Source organism: Tupaia chinensis, unplaced genomic scaffold, assembly GCF_000334495.1.
Source record: "Tupaia chinensis unplaced genomic scaffold, TupChi_1.0 Scaffold000314_1, whole genome shotgun sequence".
Taxonomy (NCBI): domain Eukaryota; kingdom Metazoa; phylum Chordata; class Mammalia; order Scandentia; family Tupaiidae; genus Tupaia; species Tupaia belangeri.
In genome coordinates, this window is record NW_006159807.1 from 4548672 (window position 1) to 4570199 (window position 21528).

The 21528-nt window shown below is 42.1% G+C and overlaps 1 protein-coding gene and 1 pseudogene across 5 annotated transcripts in view; one reads left to right on the top strand and one right to left on the bottom strand.

Annotated features, from left to right (window-relative positions):
• RAPGEF4 (Rap guanine nucleotide exchange factor 4) overlaps nt 1-21528 on the bottom strand; it is a 391851-nt gene that overhangs the window by 103781 nt on the left and 266542 nt on the right. For 3 of the 5 annotated variants that reach the window (XM_006151130.3, XM_027772910.1, XM_027772911.1), the window contains 3 exons: nt 7740-7793; nt 5754-5860; nt 1588-1709 (listed from right to left, as the gene is read on the bottom strand). In XM_006151130.3, coding sequence (XP_006151192.2) covers nt 1588-1709; nt 5754-5860; nt 7740-7793 — 283 coding nt within the window. Of the gene's footprint in view, nt 1-1587; nt 1710-5753; nt 5861-6176; nt 6225-7739; nt 7794-21528 lie in introns of those variants that run through there. The other 2 variants (XM_006151129.3, XM_006151126.3) reach the window with 2 other exon arrangements.
• On the top strand, nt 18768-19208 carry LOC102489896 (40S ribosomal protein S13 pseudogene; annotated as a pseudogene).

Sequence of the window (21528 nt, forward strand, 5' to 3'; positions counted from 1 at the left end):
GCAAATTCTCTGCAATGAGCACTTGGACCCACACCAATCACCTGGGTGACATTTTCTAGCATGTGGGACATAGATCCCAAACAGGAAAAGGCCAGATCATGCTCCGTAGTGGTTTTTGGAAGTACAGGCTTTAAAAACCCCGACTTTGTCAGGATCAGAGTTGGTGTTTTTCTTCCCATAGGTACTGTTCCTAAACATTTCTTTCTACACTTTGAAAAAAAAAGTTAGAATAAAACTAATTATTTGAACAAAGCTGATTAGACCAAGCTTCTAGGTCATATATTCCTAGAAGTTTTTTTTTTTTTTTAAATTTTTTTCCATATCTGATTTTTAAAAGATTTTTCTCTGGGACCAGCAGTTGACATAATGGCTATGCTGCTGAACTCCCACATAGTCGACCACGGTTCGAGTCTCGGACCTGGAGGCTTAAACTCATGCCGGGCATGTGTGCATGTGTGCCCAAGATCCCAAGAGGAGAATGGAAGAGAAGGGATTGCAGCGTGGCCATCCCCCCAGGGGGTGATTTCTCACTTTCTGTCTCTCTGTCTTTCTCTCTTTCTGGTGAGCACACGTACCCTATAGCAGAAACCTCTCCGAAAAACAAAATTTTTTTTCTCTTGTTCTTTCAAAGAACAAGATCTACGTCTTGGTAGGACAAAGACAATGAACTCAGCTCAGAATCCCTCACCTCATCTATATGTGTTAAAGCTATTAGCTCTCTTTCAGGATGGAGCATCAACATTCTCAAAAGACAGAAGTGGTAGACCTTTGCTGCTCAGAGTGTGGTGCTTGAAACAGCAGCAGCAGCAGCATCTGGGACCCTGGTGGAAACGCAGGCTCTCGGGGTCCATCCCGAACCTGCTAACTCAGAGTCTGCATTTTAACTAGTGCCTCAAGTGATTCATATGCACAGTAACGTGTGAAAACAGTCAAAGCCACCATTAGAGTCCTTGGTGTTGGTAAATTAAATGAACGCTTTTAATATTCTGTCGGTTTGGAAAAGAGGTTTTAAGCGAATGGCATGAGGAGTTTGGCCAGTTACACGCCAGCCCCTGAATAGCTGCTCTGCTCCACGACAGCCCCTAGTGCTCTCAGCAGTTGCAGAGCGCAATCCTGATTTTCAATATGGTCACCCTGTGGGTATACAAACCGGCTCTCCCCAACACCGCTACCGTTCAAGGCAGCTTCTGAATTCATTGGTTATTCTTATGTCATCAGCCCAGCCATACACTTCATTGCTCTTCCTTCTACCCCTGCATCAAGATTGCTATGCAATGCTCAGAGTATAATCACACTATCAATGAACCGCGAATGCAAACTAATAAACATAATTGGAACTGATGCACTTGGCTTGCAATTTCATTTTCCCTTCATACATTCTCCCAAGTTAGGAAGGTACAATGGTGGAACGTAGCAATCAATAGCTTTCGCTTGCCTGTTTGTATTGCTAAATGAAGATGCTAGCTCTGTAGGTCCCTACTGGAATCATAATTCTTTCTGGCCCATTTGGGAGTTCAGCAACAACTTACCCAGGGAAATGCACTTAGCATTTCTTGAGGGTATTCCATGGATGGTGGTTCATCTTACCATGGTTGAGAACACTGTCTTCCAACAGGACTTGCCACATGCCAACAGCCTGAGTCCGAGAGTGAACACATGGAGTCTGCTGCATCATCCAGTCCACCAGCTCGGTTCCCACACAGCATTGTCTAAAGGGAGGTGGGACACAAAGGCTGTGGAAACCACCCGTTGGCAGACAGGGGATGGGAGCTGGCCTTTGAGAGGAGAATGTCTCAAAGAGCACCATGCTCTTCCACCAGAGGAATCATCACGGCAAACAATGCACCACGCAGTGTAGCCTCAGGATCTCAAACTAGTGTACAAACCAATAAAACAGGCTCACGAGGGGACTTTTTAAGCAAGGCTGGCTAATGGAAAGAACGTTACAGATTGCAACACTGGGGGGAGACAGAAGGGCCAGTAGAGAGGGGGCATTATACAGCAATCTAATCAAGAGGGCAGAAACTCTGTTGTTGTTGAGTCCATCCCAGAAAATCTTGGTGTAAGATGAAGTTCAAAGAGAACTGATTCCTGACTCCCCTCACCTAAGCCTTGTAAGGAATGAGTTAATGTCTGGGAGGCACTCGTAAGTGCTCCATGAAAGGTGCAAAATTACATAGCACTTTATATTTTCAAGTAATACTACTGATCTTTCTAGGAGGGGTGTTGGGAGAAACAAGCAATTAGTGATGCAAATCTCTTTGAAAAAAGTTCTGTGTAATGAGCATTAGCACATCTAGAGAGCCTGTCATCTGAAGAGCTCCCAAGGCATTCTGGCTTTCTATATATTCACACACTAATTCCCAAGATGTCCCTCTGTGGTGAGTTGGTCTGGATGGGCAAACTACATAAATTAGTTAGGAAATACATAATCGCTCTCTCTCACACACATACCAGGAAATACTGAAGTCTTCTGTGGGGTGAGAGAGAAGGGCGAGCTCTCATGAATGATGGGTCAAGGGAGGAAATGGAATCCTGAAATCTAAGGAATGGATCCCAAGGCAATGGAACAAGGCAAGAGTCACAGAGCAGCTGGCTGCCTGCAGCTGGGACTGAGTCATTGGTGGCCTCCCCTCCCATGCTAAGGATGGCGCCACCTCTGAGGCATAGGCTCAGACTGGGTCAAGCCCAGGGAGCTCTATCTGAAACTGGAGACACACTTGTGGTGCCCTGCCACCGTGGGAAGAGTACTAACTGCGAGGAGACATGCTGCAAGTCTGCCACTTAGTAGCTATGTGATTGGAGCTGTGTGGGCTCAACCCTGGTTCTGTTTCCTCATCTGTGAAAGGAAGCAGGGGCAAAAGATAGCCACTAAGATCTTTGCTAGTTCTAATATTCTAGGACCTCTGAAATCTATCAGAGCTCCAGAGATGTCTTGATTTGGAGCTAACCCTGACCCCAGAATAATTCACAGGGAGGATGTACTAAGGTCATTAAATTTCAAGACTCCTCTTGTTACAGTCTATAAATACACATTAGGCTTTGATGGGCAAAGAGATGCTAACTTACTAATCATTCTGAATCAAAAATATGATGTTCCAAAACATTCCTCTTCTAATTTAAGAATTTTTGAATGGGGAGGGTCTCATAAAAGTGTAAGTTCAATTGAGCTCACCAGAAAGACAAGAGAAAGACGGAGAGACAGAAAGTAAGAAATCACCCCCCCTGGCGGGGAGGGGATGGCCACACTGCAATCCCTTCTTCTTCATTCTCCTCTAGAAATCTTGGGCACACACACAACAGGCCTGGCATGAGTTTAAGCCACTGGGTCTGGGACTCAAGCCATGGTAGACTACATGGGAGTCCAGTGACATAGCCATTACACCAACTGCTGGTCCTAATTTCACTTGGCTTTTAATTCCATGGTCTTTTTATTTACAGAATGATCTCAGAGCATCTAGGTCATTACAAAGGATGTAAGAATCTTATAGTCAGATTGTGGAACACAAGACACACAGCTGTGCCTCTTGTCGCTGATGGACTCATGGGACATCCCATCCATTAATGACCCTAGCCACTTTACAACTGACAGCAGACCTCTGGCCAAGGGATCACTGGGGGCAATACTGCATCTGGAGAGGCTTCAACCCCTTAGTACTGAAACAATGCTATAATGGTTGAAGAGCACAAGAAAGAGAGGATGAGCTGAAAAGTGTAAGATTTGGGACAAGAAACTGAAACTGTATGGAAGGAAAAAGAAATTAAGCCTCTGACCTCCAGTTGAGTCTACTGATCATTACCAACAGATCATTAGCTTGTGTCATAGGGTGTGAGATAGACATAACACCTATATTTCAGGGGTTTAAAGTCTTAGTTCTATGATGCAAGAAATAGATCATGGCTACTGACTTCTAGTTTCCATTATTTGTCACCAAATATGTTTTAATGGAATTTCCCTAATGCAAGTAGATACTTGAGAAGGCATAATCACATTTTAAATTAAAGGGAAAAATATTTTTTTCTTAAAAAAAAAGAGCCTGTACTTATATGAGATTATGGGTCCACTTATGAGTTAAAGAGACTAAATTCTCTTGGGATATGTGACATGTGATCCTTTTTTTTTTCCTTTTATTTTATCATTTATTTTCCCTAAAATTATAGCAGTGTATAGGAAGTAAAGATTCCAGGAAGAATTGATTTGTAGGGTTGGAGAACAAGACTTACAAATGTAATTGTCCAAAACAGTAGCCAGTAAATATCAACCTAAAAGGGGAGAGATGACCAATGTAGAGATTCGTAAGAGAGGGAAGATGTCCCAAGAGATACATGCTACAGGTAAGACTAGGTGCTTCTCAAATCCCATCTCATTTTCAAAATTCTACCATGAAGTGGATGGTCTAAATGTGACAAATACTTTGGTCTAGTAACATGTTCATGCCAAATGTAAGTCTTTATTTGAATGAAGTATAGAAAAAGTGATCCAAAGAGAAAGAATTTGTGATGTTTTCCCATCTCTGTCCTGGAGGGAGACTGAATCTTGATGCACAGATACTTGGTCAGTTTACTATAAGGTGGACCAGGTGTAATTTTATACATTCTGTCATAGTTGATAGTCACTAGAAAGATATTTATCCTTCGGTAACTTTAAAATGTGTTTTCTAGCCTTTCACTGTGTCTTATGAGTTTGGTTCATGTGAATTAAATGGATTTTGACTCATGTCAAGGCTAATAGGTTCTGAGGTCATGTCTAGGCTAAATGGAAAAGCAAAGCTGACTGATCGCTGAGAAGGCTGGGTCCGCATCACAGGTTCAAGAAGAGAGAGAGTGAAGGCCAATGTGCCAAATACTGGCTATCCCAGTTCCTGTACACTTGTGTAAGAAATTGATAAAGTCAAGTCAGTTACTAGGCTGGATTTCTTAGTCGGCCCACCGTGGTTCAGTCATCCCAGAAGTTCCAACTGACCATAGTCTGCAGCCTCAATCTATCACTTCTCAACTCCAGGGACAGCTATGAGGAGTCCCTATTCTATACGATTATAGGTGTGCTGCAAAGCCATGTATCAATTACATGGAAACTATTAATAGAATGAAATCCTGCATTAGAAACCAAGTTCCATAAAGGAATTTGCATACTTTGTTCATTGCTATATCCTTAGGTCATGAAATACTAAAGTGTCTGGTGCCAAGTAGGGGGTTAATAAACTTGAGAAATGAATGAATGAATGCTTGAATGAATGAAAAGATCATTGAATTTGGGAATCAACCAACCTTTGTTACAATCCTGGCTCTGCCACTCAATAGATTTGTAACTTGGACAAGGAAAATGATTTCATCTCTCTGAGTCTCAGTTTCATCTTCTGAAAAATGGCTATCCACTCACTTAGCAAGGTCATGGTGAGAATGAAATAGTATGACACAATGGGAAGTGACCTGGAACATGTCTTCAAGTGTAAGTGTACGAGTGTGAGCTAAATCTAGACACTAGTAAACAGAAACACATTTTCTTCTCTTTGTCCTTCATAATTAGACCAATGTCCAGGCAAATCAGAAGAAATGGCTGGGAATATCAAGGATAATTAACAGTCACAATTAATCAGGGATCTGATAGAAGCTTAGACCTTACAGACCTGGAGTTCAAATAAAACTGGCTGTCTCTCGAGGGAAAACAGGGAGAAGCATGTTTGTTCCATTTTCACTAAAAATGACTCTGAGGGAGAGCCACAGCTTTCGGAACTTAGAATAAGCGTACATACCTGTACGTCTTTAGATGGTATTTTCTATCTCTTATCATGTGAGGTGCTCGAGAGAGAATGGCATTTCGTAAAATCTTTCCAGCCCTGAGGATCTTCTCTGAAGGGACCTGGATTTTAATCAGGTAGAAAGAGGGGAAGAGAAAGAAGGAGTGATTACGGAAGGAAAACAAACTGGATGAAACTTTAAATCAGTTTCCAAATTGACTCTGCCTTGAAATATATAACCCACTCATCATACATTTACATTGCTCACTCATGTGACTTGGCACTGTTTTATGTGGACAACCGAGACGTGCTAAGTATTTATTGTCTCTAGAAAATCTATCAGCAGTTTGCTGGTGTGACGCTCTGGCATACAGATCACCTCCAGTGGCACTTAGGCAGCTAGCTCTGATGCTGATCAACCCACCTACGTCCCATTACCTTGGTAATGGTGTTGGCAGGACGAAGAGGAACGTGAGGTTCAATGAGAGGTGTCTGAAAAATAAAATGTTAAAGCAAAATAAAATTAAACAAAAAGTTCACTAAAGAAAATTATGGGTTGGGGAATAGTAAGAAACATCCATTTTTATAAAACTCAAAATAGAATTAATAAATCAAGAGATAAAATCTGCCTAAGGAACTTGAATGCATAAGCATTCAAAGGGCAAAATTAGACCATTCAATTTGCCAAAATTTAAATATAAATGATTAAAAATGAAAAAAAAACAAACAAACAAACAGATAGGAATGGTTTGATGTTTGGAGGCTTAATGAGAAGGGGATAAATAACCACTCAAAGCATAACAAGCATCAGAACAGAGGGAAAAGCAAAACGAGATAAACATAAAAACAGATTAAAATGACCTATTTCTGAGGTGAGAATAAAATAACGATTTGGGATGGAAATAAGCTATTTCATTCTCTTTTGTGTCATTTTCTGTAATTTGTATTTTTAGAAAGATTATTTTTTTTTATTTATTTATTTTTACGTTTCTGCCATAGGATGTGTGTGTTCGCTGAAGGGGGAGGGAGGGAGAAGTCACTCCACAAGGAGGATGACCACATCACAGTCCCTTCTCCTCCATTCTCCTCTCAGGATTTTAGGCACACAAGCACACGGCACAATTTTCAAGTCACTGGGTCCAGGACTCAACCATGGTCCATCATGTGGAGGTCCAGCATCTTAACCACCATGCTACCTGCTCGTCTGGAAGTTTCAACTTTTAAAGAAAGTTTGATGGTAGCTCTGTGTGCTCAAGCTCTTAGAGCCCACTGAGGCAGCTAGCACACTTCTCTGCTTTCTGTGAGAAGTAAACAGTTCAGGATTCTATGACTGACCATCAGCTCAGGGATCTAGAGAAAGCTCATATTATCATCTTCATTCTTGAGATGGAAGTGTGTATCTGACCAAAGGGAAATTTGTTGACACACAGTTTCACAGTTGAGCCGCATGATCCTACTTTTGCTTTCCTCTTTGAAATACCTGGTAATGGCACTTCCAAGTGGTAGAAGAAGATATATTCAAAGGTGACAGCAGAACCACCAACACTATGCTGTTTATACAACTCCCAGAGGGTAAGGAATGATGGTGGTGTCCCCTAAATGTACATGTGTTAGAATTTGGCTGTCCTATAAAGGTAACAATTTCGTAAAATCTTTCCAGCCCTGAGGATCTTCTCTGAAGGGACCTGGATTTTAATCAGGTAGAAAGAGGGGAAGAGAAAGAAGGAGTGATTACGGAAGGAAAACAAACTGGATGAAACTTTAAATCAGTTTCCAAATTGACTCTGCCTTGAAATATATAACCCACTCATCATACATTTACATTGCTCACTCATGTGACTTGGCACTGTTTTATGTGGACAACCGAGACGTGCTAAGTATTTATTGTCTCTAGAAAATCTATCAGCAGTTTGCTGGTGTGACGCTCTGGCATACAGATCACCTCCAGTGGCACTTAGGCAGCTAGCTCTGATGCTGATCAACCCACCTACGTCCCATTACCTTGGTAATGGTGTTGGCAGGACGAAGAGGAACGTGAGGTTCAATGAGAGGTGTCTGAAAAATAAAATGTTAAAGCAAAATAAAATTAAACAAAAAGTTCACTAAAGAAAATTATGGGTTGGGGAATAGTAAGAAACATCCATTTTTATAAAACTCAAAATAGAATTAATAAATCAAGAGATAAAATCTGCCTAAGGAACTTGAATGCATAAGCATTCAAAGGGCAAAATTAGACCATTCAATTTGCCAAAATTTAAATATAAATGATTAAAAATGAAAAAAAAACAAACAAACAAACAGATAGGAATGGTTTGATGTTTGGAGGCTTAATGAGAAGGGGATAAATAACCACTCAAAGCATAACAAGCATCAGAACAGAGGGAAAAGCAAAACGAGATAAACATAAAAACAGATTAAAATGACCTATTTCTGAGGTGAGAATAAAATAACGATTTGGGATGGAAATAAGCTATTTCATTCTCTTTTGTGTCATTTTCTGTAATTTGTATTTTTAGAAAGATTATTTTTTTTTATTTATTTATTTTTACGTTTCTGCCATAGGATGTGTGTGTTCGCTGAAGGGGGAGGGAGGGAGAAGTCACTCCACAAGGAGGATGACCACATCACAGTCCCTTCTCCTCCATTCTCCTCTCAGGATTTTAGGCACACAAGCACACGGCACAATTTTCAAGTCACTGGGTCCAGGACTCAACCATGGTCCATCATGTGGAGGTCCAGCATCTTAACCACCATGCTACCTGCTCGTCTGGAAGTTTCAACTTTTAAAGAAAGTTTGATGGTAGCTCTGTGTGCTCAAGCTCTTAGAGCCCACTGAGGCAGCTAGCACACTTCTCTGCTTTCTGTGAGAAGTAAACAGTTCAGGATTCTATGACTGACCATCAGCTCAGGGATCTAGAGAAAGCTCATATTATCATCTTCATTCTTGAGATGGAAGTGTGTATCTGACCAAAGGGAAATTTGTTGACACACAGTTTCACAGTTGAGCCGCATGATCCTACTTTTGCTTTCCTCTTTGAAATACCTGGTAATGGCACTTCCAAGTGGTAGAAGAAGATATATTCAAAGGTGACAGCAGAACCACCAACACTATGCTGTTTATACAACTCCCAGAGGGTAAGGAATGATGGTGGTGTCCCCTAAATGTACATGTGTTAGAATTTGGCTGTCCTATAAAGGTAACAGGAAAATTAGTCTTGACTATGGGATTAAGAGGTGAAGCCTTGAGAGATGATTAGGATTGCACAATCTTCATGAACACTGATGGATTTATACCAAGAAGGAAAGACATCAGAGCAGAGACACACAGACGCAGACACACACATCCCTTCTCCATCTTGCTGTGATGCAGCGAGACGACCCTTACCAAATGCTGCCACTGTGCTCTGGGCATCTCAGCTGTACACCAAGTAAACTTCTAGTCTCTTAAATTACACAGACTCAGGTATTTCTGTTATTAGCAACAAATGGACTGGAACAGTAAGTTTATTTTTATGAGACTGTGACAGGCAGACTAGTAACCCCCCAAAGGTCTTCATGCCCTATTCCCAGAACCTGTGACTCTGTTAGTGTCCATGGCATGAAGGACTCTGTGAATGATTTCAAGTTAAGGATCAAGTTAGGGAGATTATCCTGTGCTTTTAAGTGGGACCAATGTAATCATAAGGTGCTTAAAAGATGGGATTGGAGGGCAGCAGGTGTCATGGTTAAGGTGCTAGACTCCCACATGGCTGACTGCAGGTGAGTCACAGAACCTGTAGCTTGAAAATCATAATCATGCCAGGTGTGTACGTGCATGCATGCCCCCAGAATCCCAAGAGGAGAATGGAGGAGAAGAGATTGCGGCCAGGCCATCTCCTGAAGGGGCAATTTCTCACTTTCCCTCTCACTGTCTCTTTCTCTCACCAGCAAATGCACGTGTCTTATGGCAAAATATATATAAACATATATATATATATAGAGAGAGAGAGAGAGAGAGAGAGAGAGAGAGAGAGAGAAAGAGAGAGAGAAAGAAAGAATATATATATGGAACAGGAAGCAGAAGAGTGGAAACCAGACAGTGTGAGTAGAACCTGGCCTGACTACTTGTCTGGCTTTGAAAATGGAAGGGGACAAGAGTTAAGGAATGAGAAGACAGAAAATGGGGGGAAGGGATTTCCCTCCAGCCTCCAGAAGGAATGCAGTCATGCAACACCTTAATTTTAGCCTAGGAAGAACTACTTCAGTTTTCGAAACTATAATACTATACAATTATTGACTTGTGTTTTTTAAATCAGCAATCTCTAACCTTTTTGGTATCAAGGATGGTTTTGTGGAAGACCAGTTTTCACTGGACCCAGGGCAGGGCAGGTTGGAGGGGGGAGATGGTTTCGGGTTGAGTCACATGCACTGCATGTACTGTGTACTTTACTGCTATTGTCCTTACACTGTAATACATACTTTAATTGTACATCAACTCCCTTGCCACTATAAAGCCTGCCATCAGATACAGTTCAATGGTCACTAGTCATTCACCAATAGGGTTTTGAATGAGTCTGCAAGCAACTGATTTATTATGGTCTCTGTCAAGTCAAATCTCTCTGCTAGTGTTACCCAGTATTTGCAGTTGCTCCCCAGTGCTCGCATCACCGCCTCAACTGCACATCGGATCATCAGGCATTAATTCTCATAAGGAGTGTGCAACCTAGGTCCCTCACATGTGCAGTTCGCAACAGAGCTTGTGCTCCAAGGAAAGCCTAATGCCATTTGCTAATCTGACAGGAAGTGGCTTCAGGCAATAATGCAAGTAGTGGGGAGTGGCTGTAAATACGTAGAAGCTTTGCTTGGTCTTCCATCCCCCATTCAACTCCTGCTGTATGGCCTGCTTCCTTCAAACACAAGGTTGGGAATGGGTGTTTGGTGATCTCCGTTTTAAGTAGCTAAATTTGTGCTTATTTGTTACAGCAGTCACAAGAAATGAACACAGAGATGATTAAGCTTTATACTAAAAATCCTACTTTTTACAGATGAAAGTCATTACAGTCAATACACATCGACAGGTTTCCCCATTAGTCCTAATAAAAATTTATAATCAAGGGGAAAAATAAAGATCAATATTAATTTTAAATATTCTGTGTACCTAATCACAAATATAGATGTATGAACATTTTATCAACAATATGTTTCAGGTGGGTTGATATTTTAATATTACAATAGAACTGAGAAAAAAGAGAAAGAAATATTAAGTTTTTTTAAAAAAACAGCATAGACAGGGCCAGCAGGTGGCATGGTGACTAAGATGCTGAACTCCCACAGAACCAATCATAGTTTGAGTCCCAGACCTTGTAGCTTGAAAATCATGCCAGGCTGGGCCGGCAGGTGGTTAAGGGTGCTGGATTCCCAACCATGGTTTGAGTTCTGGGAGGCGCTTTCTCTTATTCTTTCTCTCTCTCTCTGTGTGTGTGTGTGTGTGTGTGTGTGTGTGTGTGTGTGTGTCCCTCTCTGGTCAAATTAAAATAAATAAAGTTAAATAATTCTTAAAAAAAAAAGAAAGAAAGAAAGAAAGAAAGAAAATCATGCCAGGCACATGTGCATGTATGCCCAAAATCCTGAGAGGAGAATGGTAGAGAACTGACTGCAGCATGGCTATCTACCCTGGGAGCTGATTCCTCACTTTCCCTCTCTCTCTCTCTCTCTCTCTCTCTCTGGTGAAAGCATGCACCCTATGGCAAAAACCTAATAAGAACAATAATAACCCAGCACAGATGAGATACAATTTTTTTTATGATGACTGAAATCTTACTGAACTTATTTAAATATTTTCATGACCTCATCTGCATGTGGTAGATTTCTTTTTTCCCCCTCTTGAAATAACTAGCACTCAGGTATCAAGCAACATTATACTATTTTGGTAGCATATTGTTTCAACCAGCATAGACCAATGAATGTCAATCTGGTCCCATTCAATAGTAGCTGTAAACATAGACTTAACCTGCCCTGAAAAGACCTGTGCTCACTATGGAAGACCTGTCTACGGGAGAGAGACCATGAGCTCGTGAAGTTCTTGCACTTGTACCAAAGCCTCAAAAAAACCCCGGGAGAATCCTGTGATGGCAGATAACCTGGAAAGGGCCAGACCATTAGGCACCAGGGCTTTGGAAATGTGCAATTAAAACATGCCACATATAGGACCAGAAGATGGTGTAAAATGGCTACGTCAATGGACTCCCATGTAGTCCACCTCGGTTTGAATCCCAGACCCAGTGGCTTAAACTCACACTGGGTGCATGTGCATGCGTGCCCAAGATCCCGAGAGGAGAATGGTGGAGAGGGGACTGCGGTGTGGCCATCACCCCTGGGGGGTGATTTCTCGCTTTCTGTCTCTCTGTCTCTTTCCATCTTTCTGGCGAGTGCACGCACTCTATAGCAAAAACCTCTCCAAAAAAAAGAGAGAAAAAAAAGTTCACCTTAGCTATGCTATAGACAAGTAAGGGAAAGAACACCGTTTATAAATGAGGGAGGTAAATGGAAGAAGGAAAGATGAGCCAGGTGATATTGGTGAGAACTGCAGGAAGAGAACAGCCTAGAGGAAGGCTTACCTATGTGGCCCGTTCCCACTCCTCTGTATGTGTCTTCTCCTTATTATATTATCATTCCCATTTCCCACTAAGAAAGCTAAGGTCAGAGGCACAGAGGAACTCACCTTGGCTTGTCTAACTACCTGACCCACCTGTACTTTCCTTCTACAGACAGCTTGGCTCCTCTCAGACCAAGGCCTCAAAGAAGACAAGGAGAATCCCGTGATGGCAAATACCCCAGGTAATTGTCCAAAATGGCCAGCCCATCATGCATCAGGGCTTCGGAAATGTGCAATTGGAACGCGCTACATGTTGGGACAGCAGATGGCATAATGGTTACATCGCTGGACTCCCCCATGGCCAGCCACGGTTCCAGACCAGGACCCGGAGGCTTGAAACTCACTTCAGGCATGTGTGCATGCATGCCCAAGATCCCGAGAGGAGAATGGAGAAGAAGGGACTGCAGCATGGCCATTCCCCTAGGGAGTGATTTCTCATTTTCCGTCTCTCTGTCTCTGTCTCTCCAAATGAGTGCACGTGCCTTATAGCAAAAGTCTCTCTCTCTCGAGACCAGCAATTGGTGTAATGGCTATGTCACGGGATTCACTTGTAGCTGACCGCAGTTTGAATCCCAGACCTGATGGCTTAAACTCAACGCCGGGCACATGTGCATGCATGCTCGAGATCCCAAGAGGAGAATGGAGGAGAATAGAGGAGAAGGGATTGTGGTATGTCCCTTTACAGGTGGTGGGAGGGTTGAGAAGCCGAAGAGACCACCGTGAAAAATCACTGATATTTAGTGAAGCACAAAGTCCTCAGGTAGAGGGACAGACAGAGAAGAAACATTTATAGGGCCTGAGCCAGGTATGCGGTGAAGGCCCAAAACTGAAGGGCCTCTGGGAACCCTACAGGTACAAGCTATTGCTGTAGACATCACCAGTCTGTCCTCTGCCCAGAGACAAGCAAGACCTTCCGGGGTCCAATCTCTCTCCACAGTAGCCAGAGAAATAAAGAAAAGAATTTCATTTTATAAAATATTAAGTTAAACCAAAGAGGGAAAGAAGCAGCATAGTAATATTAGTGAGGATATAAGAAAAAAAAAAAAAAAACTGGACAGGGACCAGGAGATGGCTTCATAGTTGTATCGCTGGCCTCCCACATAGTTAACTGTGTGTGGTTCAAGTCTCAGACCTGGCAGCTTAAAACTCATGTGGGCATGTGCGCATGCATGCCCAAAATCCCAAGAGGAGAGTGGAGGTGAAGGAATTGTGGCATGGCCATTCCCCTGGGGTGTGATTTCTTGCTTTCTGTCTCTTTGGTGAGCACACATGCTCTAAAGCAAAAATCTCTTTCTAAACTCCCATGTAGTCAACCGTGGTTCGAGTCCCAGACCCAGTGGCTTAAACTCAATGCCGGGCACATGTGCATGTGTGCCCAAGATCCCGAGAGGAAAACGGAGGAGAAGGGATTGCGGCGTGGCCACACACACCACCACCACCACCCCCGCTGGGGGGTGATTTCTCACTTTCTCTCTGTCGAGCACATGCGCCCTATAGCAAAAACCTCTCCAAAAAAATTTTATCTCTTTAAAAAGGAAAGAAAAAAAGAAAACTGGACAAAAGGCAAACCAACCAAAAAAAAAAAAAAAGAACAGGAGAGACTGAGAAAGACACGGTATGGGTCAGGTCCTTTATAATGCACAGCAGAGCACAGGAAGGGCAGAGAACTAGTCTCAGGGTGATGGGCCAGGACCTGCACAGAAGGGTGGGCACAGTGGCCACAGACTGGGACAAGGCTGCCTCAGCCCCGCCCCTCACTCTCTTGCTGTCCCACACCCTCCCAGGTCTCCTCCTGTTGGGCGGGCGGTAGGTAAGGCAGGCAGGCAGTAGGACAAGATTGAGCTGGGGCTTCCTTAATGCTTGCTTTGTTGCCTCGGGCTGCCCCATGTTTTGACCCATTGCCAGGAAACACACATCACAAATGAGCCCTAAAAGGAACGGGACTCTCTCGTATTAAATTCCATACATTTCAACACATCAATCATGGGTTGATAAAAATTCTTCCTCCCTACCTGGGCATGAAAGAATCCAAACGGGTGTGAAAACGTGATCCTAAAACGCTAGGCAGGGAGACAGATAAGAGGCATTCAGCGCTCGCTCTGCTTTTCTTGGCTATCCCCACTGAAGACGTCCCTTAGGACTGACTGTAATTGATTTTTGTTTGTTTCTGGAAAGGGGATGCTCTTTCTACCGCTTCTTATTATGTTTATATTACTACTGAAAAGGAGAAACAGTTCAGGAAAAATATTCCTGTTGGCACCAGAACCAATTCAGAAATACTAATCAGGTATGAGAAATAGGAATTTAGCCTCCATTACGGGGTGCACAATCACTCCCTGGTAGATTATAATGAGGTATAAGGCACTGTAATTGGGTGCGTGAAAAACCATATTCAGGCCCTTTTGAAAGGTGGGAATTCTTTTTACTCAAGCATTTGCTCACGGAAGCCTTTCGCAAGGCACAATATTTTAAGCCAAGAAGCAAAAATAACAAGCTGGATTGGGACTCAAAGCTCATGGCAGAACTCCGACAACCCAGTGTGAGAAAAAGGCATGAAAGTCTACATCCATTTTGATTCAAATATTTAAGGAAGGTCTGCTGTGTGTGAGGCTAAAGCCAAAGACCCTGATAAAGTATCTGGTCTAAATGAGCTCTTATCTTGTCAAGAAAGCAAAATTTCAGGGGCCAGCAGATGGTGTGGTGTTTAAGGCTCAGGACTCTGACATGGCCAAATGCGGTTCAAGTCCCAGAACCGGTGACTTCAGAATCATGTGCATGAGTGCTCAAGATCCTGAGAGGAGAATGGAGGAGAAGGGATTGTTTTATGACCACACCCCCCCCCAGAGGGGGGTGATTTCTCACTTTCTGTCTGTTTTTGGCAAGTGCACATGCCTTATGGCAAAAAACCTTAAAAGAAAAAAAAAAAAAAAGAGGGGCCAACAGGTGGCATAATGGTTAAGGCAATGAACTCCCAAGCAGTTGATTGAAGATTGAGTCCCAGATGCAGTGGCTTGAAGCTCACAATGGGCACATGTGCATGAGTGTCCAAAATCTTGAAAGGAGAAGTGATTATGGTGTGTCCATCCCCCCCTGGGAGGGGTGATCTTTCACTGCAACATTGGGAATTTCAAACTTCCATTATCTTATTTCTGATGCAGAAATCTCCAAGATGTAGGGAGAATTATATTCAACTTTTTAGTAAAAATGGTAAACTTTTAGGAGTTACAGTCCCTTGTTTTGGCAGTTTGGAATAATAAAACTAAGGTTTTTGAAATGTATGTCTCATTCTTATAATAATATGGTCAATGTCATCACTCTTTGGGTTTCAGCAGATGAAATAAGACTAATACTCACAGGAGATTTCACCACTATGAAACAGCTATGCAAGTTTTTCCATTTGTGAAATAATGGAAAAAATCATCTATATACCACTTTGGCTTCCATCTGTAGGCTTTTTTTTCTCCTGCCAAGAATTTCCTAGTTCAAAACATAGATTTCCAGTTTTAGCTTAGACCTGTAAAGAACTTAAACACTGTCACTCCTTTCCTTACAACAAGGAAAAGCTGAACAAAGTAAAAATAATGACTTGTCTTGGGCTCATCAGAGAGCTGAGGATGTAGAGCAAACGCCACCTGTTATCTGAAGAGACAGAAGACTCCAGAGCCACAGCAGGAGATTTGCTTACCTGAGGCAGAAGCCACAAACATGCAAATGTTGAAATGGTAATTTTCATGAGCTACTGGAGGCTAAAGGTGGACAGCTTGAAAAAGAAACTTAGGGCAAGAAGGTGGCATGGCTGGATCCCACATGGCCAACTCTGTGGTTTGAGTCCCAGACCCAGTGGCTTGAAAATCACAACAGGTGCATGTATGTGCATGCCCAAAATCCCAAGAGGAAGGAGCAGAGAATGGAGAAAGGATTGAGGCATGGCCATTCCCCTAAGGCGTGATTTCTCATTTTTCCTCTCACTGTCTCTGTCTCTCTCCAGTGAACACATGTACCCTATGGCAAAAACCTAAAAACAAAACAAAACAAAACAAAACAAAACAGAAAAGAAGGAGAATCTCAAGGGGGTGGGAGATGCTCTTAGGTGGCTCTCACACTTTTGTGAGTTTTATTTCCTGGAATACCACCAGGTCCAAAGTGAATAGCCACAAAAGACCTGGAACACTACCAGGTCCAAAGTGAAGAGTCAAGACTTTGTGGCTCTGGCAAGGGAAGAGAAAGAGTTACCTTTATGAAATACAGCAAGGGCATTCTCCATAACAAAGACTGCTATGGGGCGGGCAGGAGTGGAGAGTCTTATCACCCCTGAGCTGCTGGAGGGGTCTGTCAGTCTCTACCCTAACTGCCTAAGGGGGAAAAGAGAAGCTAAATGAAGTAAAAATCACAGCACAGGGGGACCAGCAGATGGCATAATGGTTACATTCTCGGACTTCCACGTAGTTAACTGCAGTTGAGTCCCAGATCCAGTGGCTTAAAAACTCACCCCGGGTGCATATGCATGTGTGCCCAAAATCCCAAGAGGAGACTAGAGGAGAAAAGATTACGGCATGGCCATTCCCCCAGGGGTGGTTTCTTGCTTTTTGTCTGTCTCTCTGGCAAGTGCATACACCCCATATAAAAAAATCTCTTAGACAAAAAAAAAAAAAAATCACAGCACAAGTTTGCAGGCCTCCTAAACTAGAATTTTGTTATATCAGGTCATTGGAAAAGTCATGACACATTTTTGCATAGAAAAAGAGAAAAATACACCATGACTTTTCTGATGGCCCAACAGATTCTAGGCTATTGCCCTTCCCCTCAATTCCCCCATCACGCCACTATTAAAATAGTGAATCACAGCTGTGGAGAGAAGCAATCTGAGAAAACATGGTGTGACCTTTAGACACATGCAGAAATGCACTTCTGGGAGCTACTCTAGCAGGGCTATTGAGAAGTATTTACATACGAAAGCGCTATCTTCCTGTTGTCAACTGTTATCTTCCTGTTGTTGTTGATATCCCATACTGCCCTGCAGTATCCAGGCTAAAGGAAGTCACGTGTATCAGATTCTCCCCCCAAAAAGATCAGAGAAATTACATGGTTTTCGCATCTTCGGAAGATTAACATCCCAGAACAACTGGCTTTGCATACCATTTCCTCTTCCCCCATTTTCTGCCCTTTAAAAGAATAAACCTGAGGCCAGTTCAAGGTTGCAACTTCTCCACCAGAGAAGCTGAGGCCACCGGATCCTTGCTTTTCTACACTTGTGTGTCTTTGTGTGTTTGTTATTGCGTGTATTTCTAATCCACAGCTTTCCTCACTCAGAAAAACGTGTTCATGCCGAGCAGGTCCTGGTACACAGCTCAAAGGGCTACAAGACGGCGCTCTGTCTAAGGAGGAGTCCTCTGGGAAGCTCAGACAACAGGAGAGACAAGAGCAAGGATACTGACGGAATGTGAAGCCTCCGACACCTACGGATACGGCAGACATTAAACACAGTTTAGCTCCTGGCCAGATTAACACAAAAACTAATGCTAAAGACCTATTTATCTCAATTATTGGTACCCATGGATCATGTCTGCTTTGAGCAAAAGTTCTAAAGCATACTAAAAGGCAAAAAAAAAAAAAAAAAAGCGGAAGAGACAAAAGTAAAAACCAGAACCCAACACAGATATGACAAGATTATGGAATTGTCAGTTGATTTAAATTAGCTATGAATCATATGTTGTCCATGGAATATCATTTTATTGAAAATATTAGTGGAAATAGTAGACAATATGCAATAATATACTGGGTTATGAAAGTGGAAAGATAGAAATGCTAAGGAAGAATCGAAGGAAACACTAGCCATCCAAAGCCCTGTGACAGAATGGAGAATGGCTGTGGTAGGTCAGGTGGTAGCACAGCAGTTTCACCTGAGCCCACGTGGGTGAGAGAGGTCTTGGGTTTGCATCCCAGGACCTCTATACACGTGCTAGACCTTCATGCCAGGACCGGAAATGGATCTTGGTGTGAAGAACCTGTTGAGAATTCCTGTTACTCTTTCTCTTTCTCAGAAATAAATAAACTTTTCTTGGAGAGATTTTTGCTATAGGGGGCATGTGCTTGCCAGAGAGACATAGAGAGACAAAGAGACAAAAAGTGAAAAATCACCCCCCCACCCCGCGGGGTATGGCTGCACCACCATCCCTTCTTTTCTACCTCCCGTTGAGGTTCTGGGGTTGGATACACATGTGCCCAGCATTGAGTTTCAAGCCACTGGGTCCAGGACTTGAACCATGGTTGGTCACATGAGAGTCCAGTACCCCAACCACTATGACACCTGCTGACCCAAACTTTTTTTTTTAAAAGGAATGATTTTGGCTTTTTTTTTTTTTTTTTTCTGCCTGACCACCACCATCACGAGCTGCATGCATGCCCCTGGGAAAGGTTTGTCCCAGTCGGCTCTGCCCTACAGCCACAGCATTCCACTTGGCTGAAGTTGGTATCTCACAAGGTGAAGGAGCAGATTTACAAACTGGCCAAAAAGGGCCTGGCTCTGTCAGAAATCGGAGTGATCTGGAGGAACTCACATGGTGATGCACGACTACGTTTTGTAATAGGCAATAAATTGAGAATTCTTAAGTCCAAAGGACTTGCTCCTGATCTTCCTGAGGAGCTCTATCATTTAATTAAGAAAGCTATTGCTGTTTAAAAGCATCTGGAGAAGAACAGAAAGGATAAGGATGCCAAATTCCGTCTGACTGATTGAGAGCAGAACTCACCAATTAGCCTGCTATTATAAAACCAAGTGAGTCTTCCCCTCCAAATGGAAATATGAGTCAGCCACAGGCTCTGCTCTGGCTGCATAAATTTGTACACTCAAGCAATAAAATCATTGTTTAGCTAAAAAAAATATTATTTTGATGGGCTCATCAGTAGACTGGATATAGCCATGGAAATGTTTAATGATCCTGAAGATAGGTCAAGAGAGACTTCCCAAGCTGAAATGCAAAGAAAAACAGACACAAAACCTCTGAAAAGTAGAATAACCAAGAATAGTGACCACTTCACAGGGTAACTGGAACAGGACAAGAAGCAGAAAGGAACAGAGAATGAAGCAGAAGAAATATTTAAAGCAATAATGGCTGAGGAGTTCCCTACATAACTAGTAGACAACAAACCACAGATCCCGAAAGCTCAGGATACACCAAGCAGGATAAATAACAACAAAAGTTATACCTAGGAATATTATATTCAAACTGCAAAAAATCTGAAACAGAAAACTCTGAAAGAAGCCAGAAGAAAAAATAAACAAAACCACCATACCCAAAGAGGAACAAGGATAAGATTTACCCAGGACTTCTTGTCAGAAACCATGCAAGTAAGAAGAGAGCAGAGGGAAATATTTAAAGTGTGGGGAAAAATACCTCGGTAACCTAGAATTCTATATTCAGCAAAATCACCCTACAAAAGTGGAGGATGACTACTAAACTATACGTTTAATAATGATTAAGATGGCATCTCATTGTGGTTTTGATCTGTATCTTCCTTATGATATGGGATATTGAGCATTTTTCTTTCATATTCTTTTTGGCTGTTCATGTGTCTTCCTTAGAGAGCTGTCTATGCAGTTCATTTGTCCAACTTTTTTTTTTTTTTTAGAGGTTTTCGCTATAGAGCGCATGCGCTCGCCAGACAGAGAGAGCCATACAGACAGAAAGCGAGAAATCACCCCCCAGGGGGGTTGGTCACGCCGCAATCCCTTCTCCTCCATTCTCCTCTTGGGATCTTGGGCACGCACACACATGCGCCCGTCGTGAGTTTTAAGCCACCGGGTCCAGGACATGAACCGCAGTCGACTATGTGGGAGTCCAGCGACATAGCCATTACGCTAACTGCTGTTTCCCCATTTGTCCATCTTTTAACTAGGTTTTTTGTTTTGTTTTGTTTTGTTTTATTTTTTTGCAGGTAAGCTGTTTGAGTTCCCTATATATTTGTGTAGCACATATACACTACAGAATACTACTCAGCCATAAAAAATAATGAGACACTGGTATTTGATAGAAAATGGATGAATATGGAAGATTTACTGCTAAGTGAAGCAAGCTAGAGTATGAAAGAGAGACACTGTATGTCTCCACTTAATATAAACCAAATGTCTGCATTCTATGGCAGAAACTGAAAAATTAGGAGGTATAAAAACATGAAGAGCAACTGTAGATAATCGCAGTGTTAAAGGAGGGTGGGAAATGGGGGAGGGTGAGAGAGAGAGAGAGAATCAAGGGGAAAAAGAAAGGAGCAAAATATTTAAGGGATGCAAAAATGAAAAATTATCTGCTGATGATACGGTGTATGGTAATAACTTTGACTGGACTAATATACAGTGTATTAATGCTGGGAAAACTCATTTTGTATGTTGTAATGATATTCAGTGATTAAATGTAAAATAATAATGATTAAGATGGTAAATTTTAGGGGCTGGACTGTGGCACAGTAGTAAAATGTGACACTCTGCCAGGCTGACCCACATTTCCTGGTTTGTGTCAAGAGACCTCCCTGGGTACACCAGGCCTGTGTGTGCCTGTGATCCAGGGATGGCTGAAGCTCCTGGCATCAAAACTTCCTTGGGGGTTCTCTCTCTCTGTTTCTCTCACTCATAGAAGAAATAAATGAATAAACTTTTAAAAAAGAAGATATATTTTAGAATATGTGTTTTTACCACAATTTTTAAAAACAATGAAAGAGAAACAAAAACTCTCCATACAAAATAAAAACAGAGAATAAATCACCAGCAGGCATGCCCTGCAAGAAACGTTAGAAAGAATTTCTTCAGTGAGAAGGAAAATGACATATATAAAAAAAAAATCAGATTTACATAAAGAAAGAGTGAGCACTGGAGGAGGATGTGAAAGAAAAATGAAATATTTTCTTTTTGCTATTCTTAATTTATCTAAAAGAGGAAGTTGGTTTGAAGTAAAAATAGTTGCATTCTATTAGGAGTCTCTGCCATAGAGATAAGTGAAGTAACAAGAATACTGATGAGAGGGAGAAATGGGGAATAATCTGTTATACCTGCACTATCCCTAATGCACTGCAGTGTTATTTGAAGGAAGACCCAGATTAATAAAAATGTATACTGCCAACAGTAAGGCAATTTAAAAAATTTTTAACTTAATTTAAAAACAAAAA